The 18,661-nt window shown below is 43.5% G+C and overlaps 1 protein-coding gene across 1 annotated transcript; it reads right to left on the bottom strand.

Annotated features, from left to right (window-relative positions):
* Nucleotides 1-2,723: 2,723 nt before the first annotated feature.
* ccdc150 (coiled-coil domain containing 150) lies at nucleotides 2,724-18,528 on the bottom strand (the record flags this gene model as incomplete). The annotated part of the gene is made up of 24 exons (XM_080547772.1): nucleotides 2,724-2,791; nucleotides 5,788-5,884; nucleotides 8,318-8,470; nucleotides 9,074-9,160; nucleotides 10,364-10,495; nucleotides 11,579-11,647; nucleotides 11,746-11,937; nucleotides 12,048-12,174; nucleotides 12,330-12,478; nucleotides 12,889-12,982; nucleotides 13,100-13,230; nucleotides 13,820-13,903; nucleotides 14,052-14,144; nucleotides 14,298-14,366; nucleotides 14,553-14,730; nucleotides 14,854-14,978; nucleotides 15,078-15,185; nucleotides 15,419-15,511; nucleotides 15,605-15,648; nucleotides 16,120-16,249; nucleotides 16,571-16,687; nucleotides 17,031-17,099; nucleotides 17,535-17,713; nucleotides 18,162-18,528. 24 exons carry the CDS (start codon nucleotides 18,526-18,528, stop codon nucleotides 2,724-2,726), a joined length of 2,955 nt encoding a protein of 984 aa, XP_080403898.1.
* Nucleotides 18,529-18,661: the final 133 nt, after the last annotated feature.

Genomic DNA, 18,661 nt, shown 5'->3' with positions numbered 1-18,661 from the left:
GGCCATTTGAATTACAGAACATGAGAAAGAAAAGATAAATCTATCAGACGAAAAAATCAATAATAAAACATTTGAACAGGAAGAGGGCTCCGTTTGAGCAGGAGGGCCTATAGGGAGAGCCTATGGGAATTGATACTAAAGGTATACTGCCTGAATCGCAATGGCCATGTAGTCCAGTCAATCTGTGGTTTAACCCAGGGGAAATTGCAATAGTAATCATTCAAGTTTTTTTGTGATCCCTAGGGACAACCAAATAACATATTAAAAGTCTTAGTCTTAATATTTATTGGATCAAGGTAAATTCAGGGGTCGAAAATGTGGGTTTTTGTGCCAGGCGCAACACAGCCAGTTAATAGGATAAAAAAATCAACTAATAGATATCACCATGAAACTTCACCAGTTAATCACTTACATTAAGACTAACATTTTTTGTATTACAAGTTTTCTGAAATAGTATGTTTAAATATGCAAATTAGGCATTATCTAATGAAATATGTGCTAATTTGCATAACATTCAAAATCTGAAATCTGAACATTGGATAAAGCCAGGTTAAAAATTATTGTTTCATCTTGTTGTCATATTAGAGTCAAGGTCCTCTATAACATTTTGCCATGTTTTTAGGAGTAAATGTTACATAAATCAGGCTATAAATGATATATTAACAAACCCCTCTATAGCAGACCTCGGAATGTAGATAGGAATACAACTGGAAAGTTTGGTGTATGTAAGTGCTACTGAAGTGGAGATTTCTGGCTCAGAGTATGAGAAAAAAACTATTTTTGAGAAAATGGCCATTACCCCCTTGGGGGTACCCTTAACCCAAAATTATATAGTTTTATTTTATTTTATTTTATTTTATAGTTTTATTTTATTTTATTCAAACAAAGTCAATCAAATTAGTTTATAACACATGTATTATCATTGACATTTCTGAACATACAGAAATGTTAATGTTTTTCCATGAAAACCATGTTGCATATCATATACAGATTAAACCCTTAAATGAGAAATAAACCATATAAACCTATAAACCTATTAAAAACTGTTTTTAGACCAAGCTTGAAATATGCCTTTACTGTAGGCCTACATGTAACCTTCACTCCATGTCCTCATCCAAATGTTGTGCCGACATATTCGCGCATACACCTCTGCATTCTGAACAGGCTACAGAGCAATCAAGTCCTTGACAACGGCATTTGCAGCGCATAGTGCCACAACCTGACTTGCAATTACAGCGCACAAGCTCCAACAAGTATTGAGGAGCAAGGTCCTGGTCGGAATGGATGGGAATGAGGCATGAGTCTTGGATCCTCCAGCCCCATTCCTCTGGTGGTAGCGAGTTTCCCATCCATTCCTGAACCTGATGGTGAAGCATGGCAGACGACCATGTTGGTGGCAAGTTGCAAGGGTGGATAGCCGTTTTGCTGTCCGTCACTTTAGTATAGAAACTTTTCAGCCTGAGGTCATTGAGAGAATCCGTTTCGGCACCTTTGTAGATTAGTATTAGTATATTGGTATATTAGTTCATTGCCCTTTCCCCTGCAGCAGCAATTTCTTCCTTGGTAGCAGATTGTTTTTGAAAAATGCTGGCCTGTACTCTGAATGAGTCGTTTTCGCTAACCAGACACAGAGATACCCCTTTCCCAACCCCAAAGAGTCTGGATGTTGTATCACAGCCAAGCATGGCATGCGCGAATAAGATGTTGTTGCAAACAACCTGTAACTTGATGATCAATATGGACAACTTCTTCTTTGTTCAGTTTGACTGTGGATTTGGAAACCAGTGATTAGGTGCTGAAGGTGTTCATACCCGGCAAACAGATTTTGTGACTCCAACAATTGAAGTATTTTGATAGTGTCAGCGTTGTCTCGTGCCTGTCTTGATGCAGAAAGGTCCTTGTGCTGTTCACTAGTTTCATAGTTTACCCCTGTCACTTCTTTCATTGCATTGTTGATTTCAGATGTTGCAGGGTTGGAAAGAACCCAGACCAAACGTTGTGTTTCAGACATACTCCTTCCCTGTGTCAGTCCTCCGGTTGTTTTCATACTTCGCACGAGGGCTTGTTCTATTACAAGGTCGGGGGATAGTTAAGACAGGCAAAAACAGGACAACACAGGACAGACAGTGCATGAATAGTGCTGTATATAAAGTGCAGTGCAGAGTTATTCAAGGTCCAGTGCATGTTATGTCCTGGGCAGACTTGGAGGCGGGGGGGAGGGGGAAGCCAGAGTCATTTAGCAGCCTGGCGGCTGAGGGGAAGAAACTGAGCCTGTGGCGGGCCTTTAATGTCTTAGGCAGCCGCAACCTTCTTCCAGAGGGAAGCAGGGTGAGGAGGCCGTGGCCGGGGTGGAAGGGGTCTGCCATGATCTTCCTTGCCCTCCTCAGAGCCCTGGTGTCATGCAGGGAGTTGAGGGAGGGCAAGGGACAGCCGATCACCCTCTCTGCTGAACGTATCACCCGCTGCAACTTGGCCTTGTCCTTGGTCGTTGCAGCAGGGAACCAGGTGATGATGGAGTGGGTGAGGATGGACTCTATGATGGCCGTGTAAAACTGGACCATCATGGACCTCGGCAGCCTGAATTTCCTCGTCTGCCGGAGGAAGAATATCCTCTTCTGGGCCTTCTTAGTGAGGGCCTCGGTGTTCCGCTCCCACTTGAGATGGTCATGCCTAGAAAGCAGCATGACTCCACGGAGGCCACCGGGGTACCTCCCAGCGTGATGCTAGTTCCTCTGGTACTTTGGCATGGTCTGTGGATTCTCCATCTGGCTGATCAGAAACTGTGTCCTCGCTGTCATCAGCAACGGTACCATCTTGAGTCAACTCTGACACATCCTCTGAGTCCACAGCATAGTTTGCTTTGTTTGGGACAGGCAGTTTGACATGAAAAGTTTTCGCTGCCAGTAGGGTGTTCAGTGCTCCATCAACCAGGAAATGACCTCGTATGGCCCTGGCAACTGCTTTTCCTTCGAGCATTTTGGGCACCGTATTTGGTGTGTACACTAGGCCCCCAGACTTCTGTACATATGGAACAATGTTAATGCGTCCGACATCTGTTAGGTCCTTTGCTGTCAACTTGATACGTGGAATGATGGAAGCTTGTTCAATTCTGCGGGTGATGCATACAATAATTCCCATGCCATAGAACATTCCATGGCCATCAATTGTTCAGATATTATGGTCAGCATTATCAGCAACATATTGCATGAAGTGCCCAGGTGTGAATCCATGTACCTCAAGTTTCTCAGCTACTGCAGCACTTCAGCCAAACCCAAGGTGATACAGACTGTCAACTAGACATTTTGATTTTGAGAAATGTCTAACATCTGTGAACTACTTACCAATGACAGACTGGGAGTGGTGTTTTCATTGTGTATTTTTATTGAAATTACATCAATGATGCATCAAGTTGTGTTTACAGTGATATATTGTGGGGGACCAATAATATCATTCACAGGATGGGGGTGGGGCGTGACACATGATAAGGAACATTTGAGACGCAAGCCAGTCTAGGGATAAACTAGTCACAGAAAATTAAAGTGAAACTTATTGTGTCAACAATATTTGGTTTTCTTTTTTTTTTCTCATAACACTCAACTTTAAGTTTTAAAGTACCCACTCAATATAGGCCTAATAAAGTTTAACGATCACTAAATACTTATAACGTGTGGATTTAATTCACTGTTCTCCTCTGCCTTAGGCTACTGGTAAGGGAGACTTGACTTGTGAACATAAGGCCAATGCACACGGCGGTGATTTTGTCGCACCGCCGAATTCAATTCCATTGTTTTGAATGAGACAATGCACACGGCGTGCGATGCAATTTTGTCGCACGACAACATTCGATTCTCCATTCACACCCACACACTTCGGTGGTGTGAATTGAGAATCAAATGTTGTCGTGCGACAAAATCGCACGCCGTGTGCATTGGCCTATACTCTCTTTTTTGTTCGTGTTCAAAAGCAAGGACTGTGTGATTATCTAATTATGTGTAGTTATGTGTTTTTAGCATGTTGATGTTCTCTCAGCATGTTGTGATGTTATAAAAATGCAGTTAGATGTTCGTAGCTATGTGCCATTCTTAGCCGCTAGCTGTTAGCAGCGTTTGTTGTGACTTTTCTCCCATTCTGTGTTTGAGGTGTACCAACATTCAAATACTTGTGTCGTCTTCAATTTCTGTCCGATTTCAATGTATGACACATCATTTGAAAGCTTACAATCTGTAGCTTCAGAATATGTAAAAAACGGAGAGTTTATGTAGGCAACTGATTGATGAAAACATTGTCTGGCGTCACATTTGGCAAATAAGTGGGTGTTGGGGTAGTTGTACCCCTAATACAGGTATAAGACTTAAGAATATCCTCTGAAAAAGTGTTTTATTGGAAAGATTGACCCCCAAAACATAGGAAAAGACACCAAATATGTTGGATAGGTATACATAGGCCCTCCAATATTAACACCATTTTACCCAGATGGCGTCACTCTAAAACATTGTTTAACCTCTTTTGACCTTGAAAAAAGTATGATCCAATAAATTAATCAAGTAAGACTTTTAATATATGATGCAGGAGGGTATTAGGAACAATAAAAACTATGAAACATTACTATTGCAATTTCTCCTGGGTTGGTCCTTTTTTTGAGTTAGATTGACTGGACTAATGGCCATGATAGTATTTTGCCTGCCCATGTTTTTGAAGTGTTTTCTATGAGGTGATGACGGACACTATGCTGCAATGCTGTCCTCCAGTGGCTGAACTGAGATATCACTGTTATGGTAAATGCTGTTTGTCTTGACTGTTGTTCTGTCTGGTCTTGGCTTCGTGGACCATCATCATTGGAATGGTGTTACCATGTGCGTGTTTGTAAGGTTTCGAAGATCAGTTTTTTATGACTGTTGAATCCATCGTGATTTTTCTTGCTCAGGATTTGTAGCAGACTGAGTGTGGCCATAGTGATAATGGATGGCCCCCCTATAAATGTATCCCTTCTCTAACAGACATTCCGTGGCATCATAGTAAGATTTCCAAACATACTCAATTCCATAATTTGCGAGATAACAATACCCCATAGCACCTACTGTAGCTAATCACTGGGTTTGGATGTTTTAGCATGAAGATTATTTCCTATTTCTTCGCTGGACCCCTTGACCTGTTTACACTCTACTGGACAACCTCATTTAAGAGCCTTTCCAATCAACCACTTACACTCTGAGCCCCTTCCAACCCGATTAACTCCAGAACCCTCTTTGTTGATGAACGCAGAATGTCAAGAATCAACGTAATGGAATAATCGATATGATTTGACATGCCATTGTTCACAGGAAGCAAACAACATTACACAATTGTCAATCCAGCAAGTCAGATAAAACCATACATTTGTACACAGTGCCATTGAAAAATATTTTATTTTGTATAAATAATCTACTCTTACAAAAATGTTTGTATAAATTATATCAAAGAAAAGAGTTATGATTGTACAGTTCTTATGATGAAAAAGCATGTTCCCCTCTGATGTTCAAAACCAGCTTATAAAGCACAGTTTGAGATAGATGGACATCACACAGTTCTCAGCGTACAGCTGCTATATTACTGTATATGTAGCTGCTATCTCATATTTGTTGGTGTTCAATGTTTTTTAATAAATACATGGGATCACTGCGTGAGTTGATGAGTGAGTTGAGTTCTATGTGCCTTTGTCCAGTGTGTGTGTGTGTGTGTGTGTCTATACTGTTTCAGTGTCAGTGAGTTGGTGTGTGTGTGTTGGTGTCCATCCAGGTCTGTGTCCACCTGCGATGCGCGCCAGTTCCCTCTTGGTCTCCCAGCGTTGCATGGTAGAGGTCCATCTCTCCCACTCCGGTCCTGTAGGCCTGCTGTCCTGTGGAGCCTGGAACAGGACAGGAGTTATTTTACAATTCAACAAAATACAATTCAATCTCGTGAGCTTAGAATGATAAGGTTCTATCTCCGTTTAGGGTAGTTCAGAGATATCGAGCGTCAAAGTTTTTACATTCCATTATGTTTTGTGAGATGGAACCTTTGTATTTTATGGAATTACTAACTCAAAAATGTCAACATTTAAAAAATAACACCACACAGGCATTAATAAACACCTAATGGATCAGATTATGTAAAAAACTCAATTTTGACCAAAAATGGAGATAGAACCTTATAATTCTAACGTCACGATCTGTAACCATCATCACTGTGATCCTCTGTCTGGGTACCAGCTACAGCAGCTGCTGGGCAATCTTGTTTGTGAGTCAGAACCCTTTGACAAGAGGAAAGATTATCCAATTAAACACCTAGGGCCATTTTCATGACGAATCTGACCAAAGTGATATTTACAAAATGTGAATGGGAAATGTTTTACCAAATCATGAGGGTAATTCACAAATATAAAACCTAGAGAACTCATAACCGTAGATGTACTTTTGGCTGGTTGAATTGAACACAGTGTAGCAGGATGCTACTGAGGGACATTGTATGTACATAACTCACTTATGTGTTTTGTTGTATGTGAGTGTGGGCACTTTAAAGACTGGTCACAAGGTTGTGGCGTATGGGGAAGTACATAGCATTTAAGGAAGTGATGTGGGTTGCCATGGTGATGCTATGTAAACAGTGAATAAACGCTGACACCCTGGGTGTGTTCGAAATGGCATACTCTCGTACTATTCATACTATGACGCTGGGTGTGTTCGAAATGGCATACTCTCGTACTATTCATACTATGACGCTGGATGTGTTCGAAATGGCATACTCTCGTACTATTCATACTATGACGCTGGGTGTGTTCGAAATGGCATACTCTCGTACTATTCACACTATGACGCTGGGTGTGTTCGAAATGGCATACTCTCGTACTATTCATACTATGACGCTGGGTGTGTTCGAAATGGCATACTCTCGTACTATTCACACTATGACGCTGGGTGTGTTCGAAATGGCATACACTCGTACTATTCATACTATGACGCTGGGTGTGTTCGAAATGGCATACTCTCGTACTATTCATACTATGACGCCTTGGTGTGTTCGAAATGGCATACTCTCGTACTATTCATACTATGTATGACGTAGATTTGAGTATGTAGTGCGTTCCCACTACATAGTATGTGAAATTTGTGTACGTGAGAAATGCCTGGATGTATACAAGATTTGCTAGAATTTATAGAGTAGGCCTATACGGAGTGAGGCTACTTTTCATACTCAACTGCCCCAAAATGCATCGCACGTCTCGCCAAACTGTGTGGGAAACGGGGCAGCTGGTATGAATTGGACATAACAAACCTGGCAATAGCCTACATGCAGCAAATGTACATACAGCTGTTATTTTGGGAATCTACATGGTTAATGCATTCTTAGGCATATCTACATCGTCATGATTACAAAGATGCCACTTGAAATGCATTAAATCCAAGTTTATTTGTGTCTTATTTATTTGTGACACACACACACACACACACACACACACACACACACACACACACACACACACGTTTGCCTAGTAGGCCTATTTGACTGCCTGTAGCCACCCAGTCATGCATCTTCCCAGTATTGTAGCTTCAGATGAAGGAACAATCCTGTTCTTTTATCAACTGCTAAGACGACAATATAGTAAGCTAGTTACTTTAGCTAGCTAAAGATATCGGCCCCCCCAAATCATTTTACAACGTGTTTAGCTATTTGTAGGTTGTGACGTATGGGGAAGTACGTTGCATTTAAGTAAGTGTTGTGTGTTGCCATGGCAATTGCTGTCAGTTACCTCAGCTTAATACAACTTATATATGTTACGGTACATGTGGGAAAACGGTACATGTGGGAAAACTAGGGTTAGGGTTAGGTGCTAGGGTGCTAGGGTACTACGGTTAAGGTTAGGGTTAGGGTTAGGGGTAGGGTTAGGGTTAGGCATGCCAGCATGTACCAAGTCGACGGAGCACCTAACCCTAACCCTAGTTTTCCCACATGTACCGTATTCCCACATGTACCGTAATATATACATTATGTGGATGTTTCCATCGCTGAGCTAAAAAGCATTTGTTTGTGACCATCAGCAGCCTAAACAGCTTTTTAAAAGACCGCAGACTTAAATATTTCACGTTAATATTTGCAGTTAATGAATAGTTGTAATTCTTACTTACATTGAGAGAGCTATGGTCAGTGGTTAACGTATCATCAAACCACAAAATAAAAAAGACTGCTTAAAAGCATAGAGGACTAGTGACTAGCATAGGACTAGAATAGCACCATGTGTGTATGTGATAAGAGAGAAGAAGCTTGTTCACAAGAAAAGCACCTTTTTGTTATTTCTGGATACGGAGGTGTGTGTACCCCCAGTACTGCTCCCTGTGGCTTGATGTTCATCCTCTTGTGGTTCGTCCCCAAGACACCTGTTCTGTTCCACACCACTCTTCAGGCTGTCAAACTGGGAGCGGAACCAGTTGTGAGCTTCTTCCAGGTTTTCACATATCTGTGAAGGAGAGAGTTATGGTAGCAGGGTATATACAGGAATCTTGAGGTTAATTTCAATACCTTTCTAAGACTTTTTAAAGACCTTGTCAATATTTTTCCAGTCCTCACCGCCACTTTGAGCTGTAACCGTTGACATCAGTGACACCTTTAACTTAACAGTTTTAGTTTGCAATAGACTAGACCACTATCATACAACAGAATTTCCGGTTCATCTTTATTTTTTAATAAAACTAATACAGTACATTCACGAATTTTTACTAAAATGTTTTAGGACTCAAACTCTTTGGACAGAGTCTAATTCAGAAAAATACCTACAAATACATAAAATCGTGAAAATACTTTTTAATTCTTATTAAGGGGTCTTGATTTTCCCAAAATTGATTTATCAACTTTTAATACTTTTCAAGACACCGCGGATACCCTGGGTAGGTAAGCAAACAAATAACATACATTTAGCATAATGATCAAGACAATTTACGCATCATAAACAGGATGAGAATGGAGGACAGATTAAGAGTGGTAGGAATGAATACACATTGACATTAAAGGTTCAGGCAATGAGGGAGCAAAAATAGCTGACTCATAGAGGGAGCAGTCTTACCTGCTGTGACTCCAGGCTGACATCTTGCAGTTTCTGCTCAGCCTCGTCTTTGGCCTCCTGCAGCTTCTGGATGCTCTCCTCCAGCCTCTGTCGGGACAAACACAACCACTTCCTCTTACCTTTCCCTTGAGAGCACCATGTTGTTAAGAATAGCTCAGTTAGATAGGTATATAGTCTAAGAATAGCTCAGTTAGATAGGTATATAGTCTAAGAATAGCTCAGTTAGATAGGTATATAGTCTAAGAATAGCTCAGTTAGATAGGTATATAGTCTAAGAATAGCTCAGTTAGATTAGGCATATAGTCGTCTACTTGCCAGCAATGTGAACCCAGAAATGTTGAGTACCCCAAAGTTTTAAGTTAGAAATGTACAGTATGGGTCCCCAGCACTATAAACCGCAAGTCGTGGGGCGAGTCGTGCTATCCAGGATCAAATCGAGCTGTCTGATTTCCCCTATACGACTCAAAATCAGCCAGATAGATCTGATCATTAGGGAATATTGCACTACGATAGCAAAAAAAGTATCATTCTGACCCAGATTAAAGGCTTTTAACAACTGGGCCCTGCAGGTTGTGGCAGGCGGTGTTGGTGTGAACGCTGCCACCGCTGACCACAAGTGTTGCCCTCAGCTGTCGGGAAAAGACCGATTTCTTTTCATTTCCATTTTAAATTGGACATTCTTTGGGGATATTTTGCGGATTTAAGCATTATCATTTGTCACCCTGTGAACAAGAATTATCTGCTTGGGCTGGCGATTATCAGCAGAGTCTCGTAGGCTTGCTCTGGATCCTAGTAAGCAGCTGATTACTTACCCCAGGTCACATTACATCCATCACACTCTGCATAGTCTTATGATTCAGGTCAAAACATACATGTAGCGTAGTTTACCAACCTACTAGGAAGCAGTAGCCCTCCAGACTGAGACAAGCGTAGCATGGTTGGCTAGTGGAGTTTCTAACAATGTTGATAAGCATTTTCCTAGTGGTCATCATTTAGATATGTTACGGTACATGTGGGAATACGGTACATGTGGGAAAACTAGGGTTAGGGTTAGGTGCTAGGGTGACTTGGTACATGCTGGCATGTCTAACCCTAACCCTAACCTTAACCCTAACCCTAACCCTAACCTTAACCCTAGCACCCTTGCACCTAACCCTAACCCTAGTTTTCCCACATGTACCGTATTCCCACATGTACCGTAACAGATAGATTAGTAGTCATGAAGAAAATGTTAAATAATTGAAATATAAAGTCCAGGACAGACATACCACAAACCAAAGCCCAGCTTACCCGGCACTTGTCTTGCATGGTGTGTCTCAGCTCCCTCTCTGCCTCCAGGTCCCCCTCCTGGCTGCAGGACAGATGCTGCAGCTCCCTCTGGAGGGACAGTGTATCACTACGGAACTGCTGGATCATCTGACCCTGACAACGAAGAAAATTATACCTAATGTCTATGTTACGGTACATGTGGGAATACGGTACATGGACTACTACATGTACTTTGGCTCAAAGGCTCAATAAACAGGGCAAACAGGAGAGGGGAGGCAGGACATCCCTGCCTGGATCCGCGTTCCAGAATGAAGGATTCAGATAGGTCCCCATTCATTTTGACAGAAATGATTGCTTCCCTCCAAGAAGGCGGAATTTCCCTTTTCTGTAGTACCCAATTAAATGCCCTCAGTAATGTTGGAGCCAACTGGACCATTCAGCAGTGAAACCATCTGAGCCCCGGGGATTTATTCACCTTCAATCTCTCAAAAAAGAGTGTAAATCCTCTTGGTATTTCGGCTACAAAGTCTTAATTATGTTCATCTGTGACAGGGGTAAATCAAGAGAGGTAAGGGATGAGTCTGTAGGTTGTTATCCAATTGTGGTTGGGAATACAGTGTCTTGTAAAACTTTTCAAAACTATGTTGAAGCCTGCAGCTTTAGCATTTCAACCATGATATCTTCTGTGTTCTGAATCCTCTCCTCAGCCTTCACAATTCGCCCTTCAGCCTCGTCCAGTCTAACGTTTGCTTTCGCTATTTCCTCTTTGATATCCTCGAGTTGGGTCTTATTGTCCTGTGGGAAATCTCTCAACTCTCTAAGAATCAGACACATGGCCATCATCGCTAGCATTAGTAGGAGAGTTTCTACGACTTCGCTGTACTTGTTTCTTATCTTTTTCCCTAGTAGACATCTCTGCCCTCTTTCACTACTTAAGTTGTAATCTCTTACAAAATGAAATTCGAAGTTTGAGGGACTTTCGAAACGCATCTGAACGGGAGAGCCTTCTTTACGCTGTCATCTTGTCAGTGTCTCAACCGGAAGCCGCGTGATTATAAGTTTAAAGATGTATGAGTGTGTAACATCATAATATATAAAATATATATATATATCATTTGTGCATGTATATGTGTGTGTGTGAGAGAGAGAGAGAGAGAGAGAGAGAGAGAGAGAGAGAGAGAGAGAGAGAGAGAGAGAGAGAGAGAGAGAGAGCAAGAGATAATGTGTGTTTCCTACCTGCTCATAATTCTTCTTCTGATACTCCTCCTTCAGGGTCTCTAGGCCTTTCAGCTCTGCCTCCATGTCCTGACGAAGTCAACGAGTGAACAACAGAGGAAGAGGAATGAGTGATATGAAGAGGCGTGGACAGACTAAGTCTACGTAAAAGCCCAGGGCAAAAATACCTTAAGTTTGTGAGAGTTGTTCAGAGCCACTCGGCTATCCATGTGTTGCTTGAGCTGAATCTTCTGATCTTTGACACTGGCTTTCAGAATGGACACTGTCCTCTTCAGCTCAGACACCTTCTCTCTCAGCTCCCGATTGGCCCTGGAGAGATCACCTGACTTGGCTGATGAGTCCTCCAAAGCCTTTCTCAACTACGAGGACCAAGAAATAAGAGATATAGAGGAGGATGAGGAGAGAGTACACATAATATTTCTGGGCTCTGATCCGTGATGGAGAGGGTGTGACAGCGTGTGTGTATTACCTCTGACATTTCTCTTTGTGATGCCCTCTTCCCAGAGTCCCTTTCTTTTCTCATTTGAAGTTCCAGGGTCTCCATTCGCTCACACAAACAAGTAACGTTTGCCTTGGCCTCACGTAGCTCCACGTCTCTGTGCCACGGCCATGGACGGACACACACACACATGCACACACACACACACACACACACACACACACACACACACACACACACACACACTTTAGCAGTGATGCAAAACATCATCATACATTTATTTGACTCCAAAACTCCCACACCCACAGTTACCTCTGTGATATAGTGTTGTGATACTGGTCCCTAGCCCGTTCCAGATTTCCTTGCAGAGTGCTGTTGGCCAGCACGGCCTGCTCTAAACTCTGGGCTAGTTTCCTGTTGTCCAGCCTTGCCACATCCAGGGCCTTAAGCAAGGGCTCATGCTAGAGAGAGAGACAGATATGCTGGTAAACTACAAATATATTTAGAGTCTCTGTGTGTGTGTGTGAGAGAGAGAGAGAGAGAGAGAGAGAGAGAGAGAGAGAGAGAGAGAGAGAGAGAGAGAGAGAGAGAGAGAGAGAGAGAGAAACTGAAACGGACCACTGATCACTGACCACTATGCATACAGGGGACCTTTAGAGTAAGCCAGTTATTTGATCGGGTGGCCACGATTCTGGGCCACGATTCTGATTTAACAGTGAAGAAATGTACAGTGGCAAATTCCCAAGCAGTGCCTTAGAAATAAGATAGATAGCAGTGCCTATTACTTCTCACTTCCAGGGAAAAAGTGTGTGTGTGTGTGTGTGTGTGTGCGTGTGTCTATGTGTGTATAACTGAGTAAGTATGTAGTTACCACTCTGTTCTTCTTTGAGTGAGCGGTTTCCATTATGTGTTGCAGTTTCTCCACCTCCGCCTGCAGCCTCTGAATCTCTCTCTGACCTTGCAGCCTGGGAAAAGAGTACAGCGATATCAAAACAAACTTACAACCCACACACACACACACACACGCACACACACACACACACACACACACACACACACACACGTTAGACACTTAGCCTTACCTGTCTCTTCTGAGCATGACCAGCTCTTGTTCTCTCCCTCCCAGCTCCTCCTGTAGACTCTCAGTGTTGTGTTGCAGAAGAGAGTGAGAGGCGAGGACATTCTCCAACGTCTGAGCTACACTCCCTCCTCCCTGGTTAAACACACAGAGGATCATGTAATGGCTAGAAAGTCTTTATCAGGTCAAGTTCAGCACTGGCCTGCGGGGGCGTTTATGCATTTTCTATCACTGAGTGGGCTTATTGTTTACTGTTTACTGTGTTTGTGTGTGTGTGTGTACGTGTGTGTATGTGCGTGTGTTCGTGTGCGTATGTGTGTGTGTGTGTGTGTATGTGTGTGTGTGTATGTGCGTGTGTGTGTGTGTGTATGGGTGTGTGCGTGCGTGCGTACGTACCTGTGTGTATTTGTCCTGCGCAGAGCTCAGCTTGCGTTGTCGGGAACCTTCTGCATGGGCGTCCTTTAGAGCTCGCAACTCCTCCTGAAGTTGATTCGTTCTAGTCTAGCAAAGAATAAGAGTAGAAGAGACTACTGTATGCCGCCTGTGGAAGGATTAACAGGCTACATGCAGTCAAGAGCTATGTAGATAACAAACAACATAGGGACGCAAACTCTTACCATCCCACGCAGACCGACAGGCTGTTGATCAGACCAACTATCTAAGTGTGTGGCCGATGGAGGAGTGTGTGTGTGTGTGTGTAAGTGTAACAGTACAGAACCCTTACCTGTAACTTTCCTTTCTCATATGCCAGTTTGCTATTACTGTCTGTCAGCTCCTTCAGTATCTGCTCTACCTGCTGCTGTGCATGCTGGGTAAAATGATGGACCACAAATGAAGATGGAGGGGAAAGGGAAAGGATGGGGGAAACAAACAAGGAGGGTTGAGTGAGGAGATGGGATATTCAATATAGATTGCAGGGAGTTATTTGATGCCTATCTAATACACCGATCTCTCACCTGCTGGTGCTCCGTAGCAGCCAACCTGCCCATGAGACTCCTGTTCTCCTCCCCCTGTTTCTGCAAGGTGGCGCTGAGAGTCCCTGCCCCGAGCTGTCCGTCAAACACCAGGAGGCAAAGATTAAGCAGATAGTTGTTGTAGAATCTACGATCAGATCCTGTTGACACTCGAAATGCTGTAAGTAAATGCTGAATGGGCCTATTTCACAGCTCTAAGATCAGTCTGAGAGATTTGACAGTCAGTACCTTGGCCTGAGTGAGTTGCCTCTCGAGTGCACTCCTCTCACTCTCGAGCTTGGTGACAACAATGCACATCTGTGAGGCAAACAGGAAGACATAGTACATCACATGTAAACACTTTTGAAGACATACGTCCACAGACACAGTGTTGCTGCTAGATGATATTGTAAACCATTTGCTTTGCGAGAAAAAAAAAAAAAAATTTGATATGATGTCATTGTAATGTGTAACATGTCATTGTCATATTATGACAGCGTCTACCTCCGCCTTTGCACTGTCCCTGTCTTTCCTTGTGGTCGCCCCTTCTGTCACGACTGTGTTGAGTTCCCCCCGCAGCCTCTCAACAGTACACTCCAACAGCTCACACTGAGTGACGGCGGTCTCCTTGGCAACCATGGAACTCTTCGAAAGCTGGGCGTGGTCAGCCTTTAGAGTCTCCCTATGAAATAGAGAGGGGGGGGGGTCTATTATAGATAGATGTGTTTTACGAGCATTGGCATAGAGATCCTATGAACTTAGAGAAGCATCAGCTGTTGTGTGCCTTATGTCATAAGGTACCTACAGCTCTCTCTGCAGTTTTACTTTATCCACCAGCGCCCCCTGCAGTTCCGTCTGGATGTTGCGTCGCGCCGCTTCCAGCAGGAGGTCCTGCTCTTGCAGCTGCTTGAACACACGACTCCGCTCTGTCTGAGAAAGACACGGGTTACAGGATCAGGAGTGTGCGTGTGTGTGTGTGTGTGTGTGTGTGTGTGTGCGCGTGCGTGTGGGCGTGTGTAGAGGCTGTACTTTAATGCTGGCCTGGTGCTCTGTCTGTAGCTTGGCACTTTCCACAGTGATAGACCGCAGGGCGGCACTCAACTCAGAACACTGGCCCTCCAACTGACCATTCAAGACCTAAACATGAGATGGGGATAGAGACGGAGTGACCACGAGAAGGAGATTAAAAAAGAGTAGTGATGGTGTGTATGTATTTGTATGCACCCCCGAGAACTGTATACTGTAAATGAGTAAGTGGGTCACACATAGGTCTACTGTAATCATTTACTAATAAACACTTTTGAAAGATGTATCGGCTTGTTTAAAACAGCCTTTGAGGTGTAGTTTTGTATCGAGGCAGGGCTGCAGACCTGCACTTTGTCAGTTGCGGTCCTCAGGTCCCCACTGTCTCTGACTAGTTTGTTGTTCTCCTGTTGCTGCTTCCGCAAAGCTAGCTGTGCACTCTGGAGACACGATAAACCCACATGTTAAAAAACAACCCGTTCACACTCGACGGTAATCAAATTCCATTGGTAAACTCTCAGGGGACTACTTACTTTCAGTTCACTTCTCAACTCGCAGACCAGGGAGTCTTTCGCCTCTAAAAGAAATGAGACGATCGTTGAATTCATGTTGCATGAAATTCAAATGTTACGTATTAACATATCAGTTGATGAGAGCACTGTGGAGCAGAATATCACATGAGAAGAAAAGCTTAATCTCCCAGTACACAGTGTTAATTTACATTTACATTTTTGGCATTTAGCAGACGCCTTATTCCAAAGCGACTTACAATCAATTCATTTGAATACTAAGCGAGTTAATCATCAATCCACCAGTCGTAGCAGGAAGAGTAATCCAGCACAGGCTCGGGGCCGTTGATAGAAGGAAAAACCTTCTCCTATCACCTTCTTCTAAACCTAGTTTATTTTTTAAATTATTTGGAGAAACAGAGAAACAGTACAAGGGGGGCAATAGAAGTTTTTAGGGACACAGTAGAGGGGAAAGCGGGTGTCTTTAGGAGACGCAGTGCTGAGGGGCAGAAGATGTCTCAGGAGGAGGTGTTCCTGACCTGCCTGCTCGTTGAGCTGCAGACACTGGCCCTGCAGCCTGTGGCGTTGCTCCTCCTCCTCCTGCAGCCTCTGCCTGGCCTCCTCTCCATCCAAGCGCAGGGTGTGGCAGTGCAACTGCACTATCTGGGCCTTGGCGCAGAAAGGGGGGGGGGGTGAAAGAAAGACAGACAGAAAACCCTAAAAGCCTAGTGGCTATCGAATGTATGTTTTTTTGTGTCTTTCTTTCATTCTTTTTTAGTCACACTACAGCAGTAGGTTCTCAAACCTCTCCTCGGGGACGACCCCAGCCGCTCCACATATTTGATCTGTTCCACCGCCAGCCAGCACACCTGATTCAACTTATCAAGTACAAAGCAATTATGATGAGTTGAATCAGGTGTGCGGCATCAAATATGTGGAGCGGCTGGGGGTGTCCCCGAGGAGAGGTTTGAGAACCACTGCACTACCTACCTGTCTTCTCTCCATTTCCACCACTCCCTCCATCTCCTCCACCCTCTGAAGTAGTTCACCATGGGACCTGGCCGCCTCAGAGGACCGAGCGGTCTCGAGAGACATCTGCTCCTTCAGCTGAGAAAGAGAAGAATGTAGGATGAGAGGTGTTCATTGTGTGTGCTTATCAAGCACTGCTTAACTCGTGACGTTAGAATTATAAGGTTCTATCTCCATTTTTGTCCAAATTTAGTTTTTTACATAATCTGATCCATTAGGTGTTTATTAATGCCTGTGTGGTGTTGTTTTTAAAATGTTGACATTTTTTTAGTTAGTAATTCATAAAATACAAAGGTTCCATCTCACAAAACATAATGGAATGTAAAAACTTTGACGCTCAATATCTCTGAACTACCCTAAACGGAGATAGAACCTTATCATTCTAAGCTCACGAACTGTCAAAGTCAAAGATGTCACTCACCTCCATCAGCCTCTCACTCATCTGGACTTTGATCATCTTCAGCTCCTCAGCAGCCAGAGCCATGTCCATCTGCATCAATGGTATCATAACCATTATTATGATTAATACCATAGATATCAGAACAATTCCATTACTTACTATACACAACACTATTATCAGTATCAACATACATAAATGTTATGACTATCGACTATGACTATGATGTTATTACTACTCGACACAGAATTATTGTTATATATGTTAAATGTTTATCTATTTATGTTATGTATCTATTCTTGCCATTTTTATTTCTTATTACTATCATTCTTTTTCTGTATTTCTTTTAATGCTATATGTAAAGCACTTTGAATTGCCCCTGTTGTATGAAATGTGCTATACAAACAAACTTGCCTTGCCTTGCCTTGCCTTACATTGGTATAGCAAAATACCTCCTTACATTAATTAATGTTAACACAAAAAGCATGTGTAGAGAGCTGGGAGGTGGTGGGTGAAGCCAGGTATTACCTTCGAGGTAGTGGCGACCTCCAGGGCCTCCCCAAGTCTCTGCACCTCCCCCCGCGCCTCCTCCCTGTCCAGGCAGGCCTGGCGGACCTGGTCCCTCAGCCTCATCACCTCCCTCCTGGAGGCCCGCTGCTCCTCCTCCTTCTCCTGTTGCAGTGCGGCCAGCTGCTCCTTCAGACGAGCTGCACACAAAGAGAGAACGGCCAGAGGACACGGAGGCTGCATAAGTTTACTCTCAGAATGCATCCTGCTTCCCTTCCCTCAGCCTTAAACATGATTATGATGAGAACGGTGGGGGGAATAGGCCTAGTTCAAATAACTTAACCTACACTTCCTCACATAATGTTAGATCCTTGACCACACTCACGACGACAAGGAGCTTAGAATTATAAGGTTCTCCGTTTAGGGTAGTTCAGAGATATTGAGCGTCAAAGTTTTGACATTCCATTATGTTCTGTGAGATGGAACCTTTGTTTTTTATTAATTACTAACTCAAAAATGTCAACATTTTAAAAATAACACCACACAGGCATTAATAAACACCTAATGGATCAGATTATGTAAAAAAAACTAAATTTGGACAAAAATGGAGATGGAGAACCTTATAATTCGAACGTCACGTAGTGTTACCTGAGTGTGAAGGATCCAGCTCTCTCTCCGTCTCCAGACGAAAGGTCGTGAGCTTGAGTGTCTGCAGTAGACTCTCCAGGTGACACACTCTGCTCACCAACGCGTCACACTGGCGCCACAGCACCCCCTCACCCCCCACAGCTTCACCTAGGGCGTGGTGGCGCATCCTCAGGGGGCTAAGTGGCCGTTGGATGGGGTCCCTTTCGACAGGCTCCAGGATCTGTCCCCTACAGACTCCCAGAGAACCCATGTCTCTGACCAGTGCCTCTGCATGCTCCTCGGCCACCAGGAGGCGCTGGTGTAGCAGAGACAACGCCTCTGGGGCAGTGGCCACTGCGCTCAGGGGATGAATCACTGAGCGGGACATTGGCTACTGGAGGAGAGATGAGATGGTGCGTGCGTGCGGGGGATGTTAGAGTCAGATTCAGATTCAGATTCAGATAACGTTTATTGCCATTATGCATATACACATATAGGAATTTGCTTTGGCGTTACAGTAG

This window comes from Nansenia antarctica (genome assembly GCF_963989245.1).
Source record: "Nansenia antarctica genome assembly, chromosome: 17".
NCBI lineage: Eukaryota > Metazoa > Chordata > Actinopteri > Argentiniformes > Microstomatidae > Nansenia > Nansenia antarctica.
The sequence above is the reverse complement of the archived record's forward strand: the minus strand, read 5'-3'. Positions and strand labels throughout refer to the sequence as shown.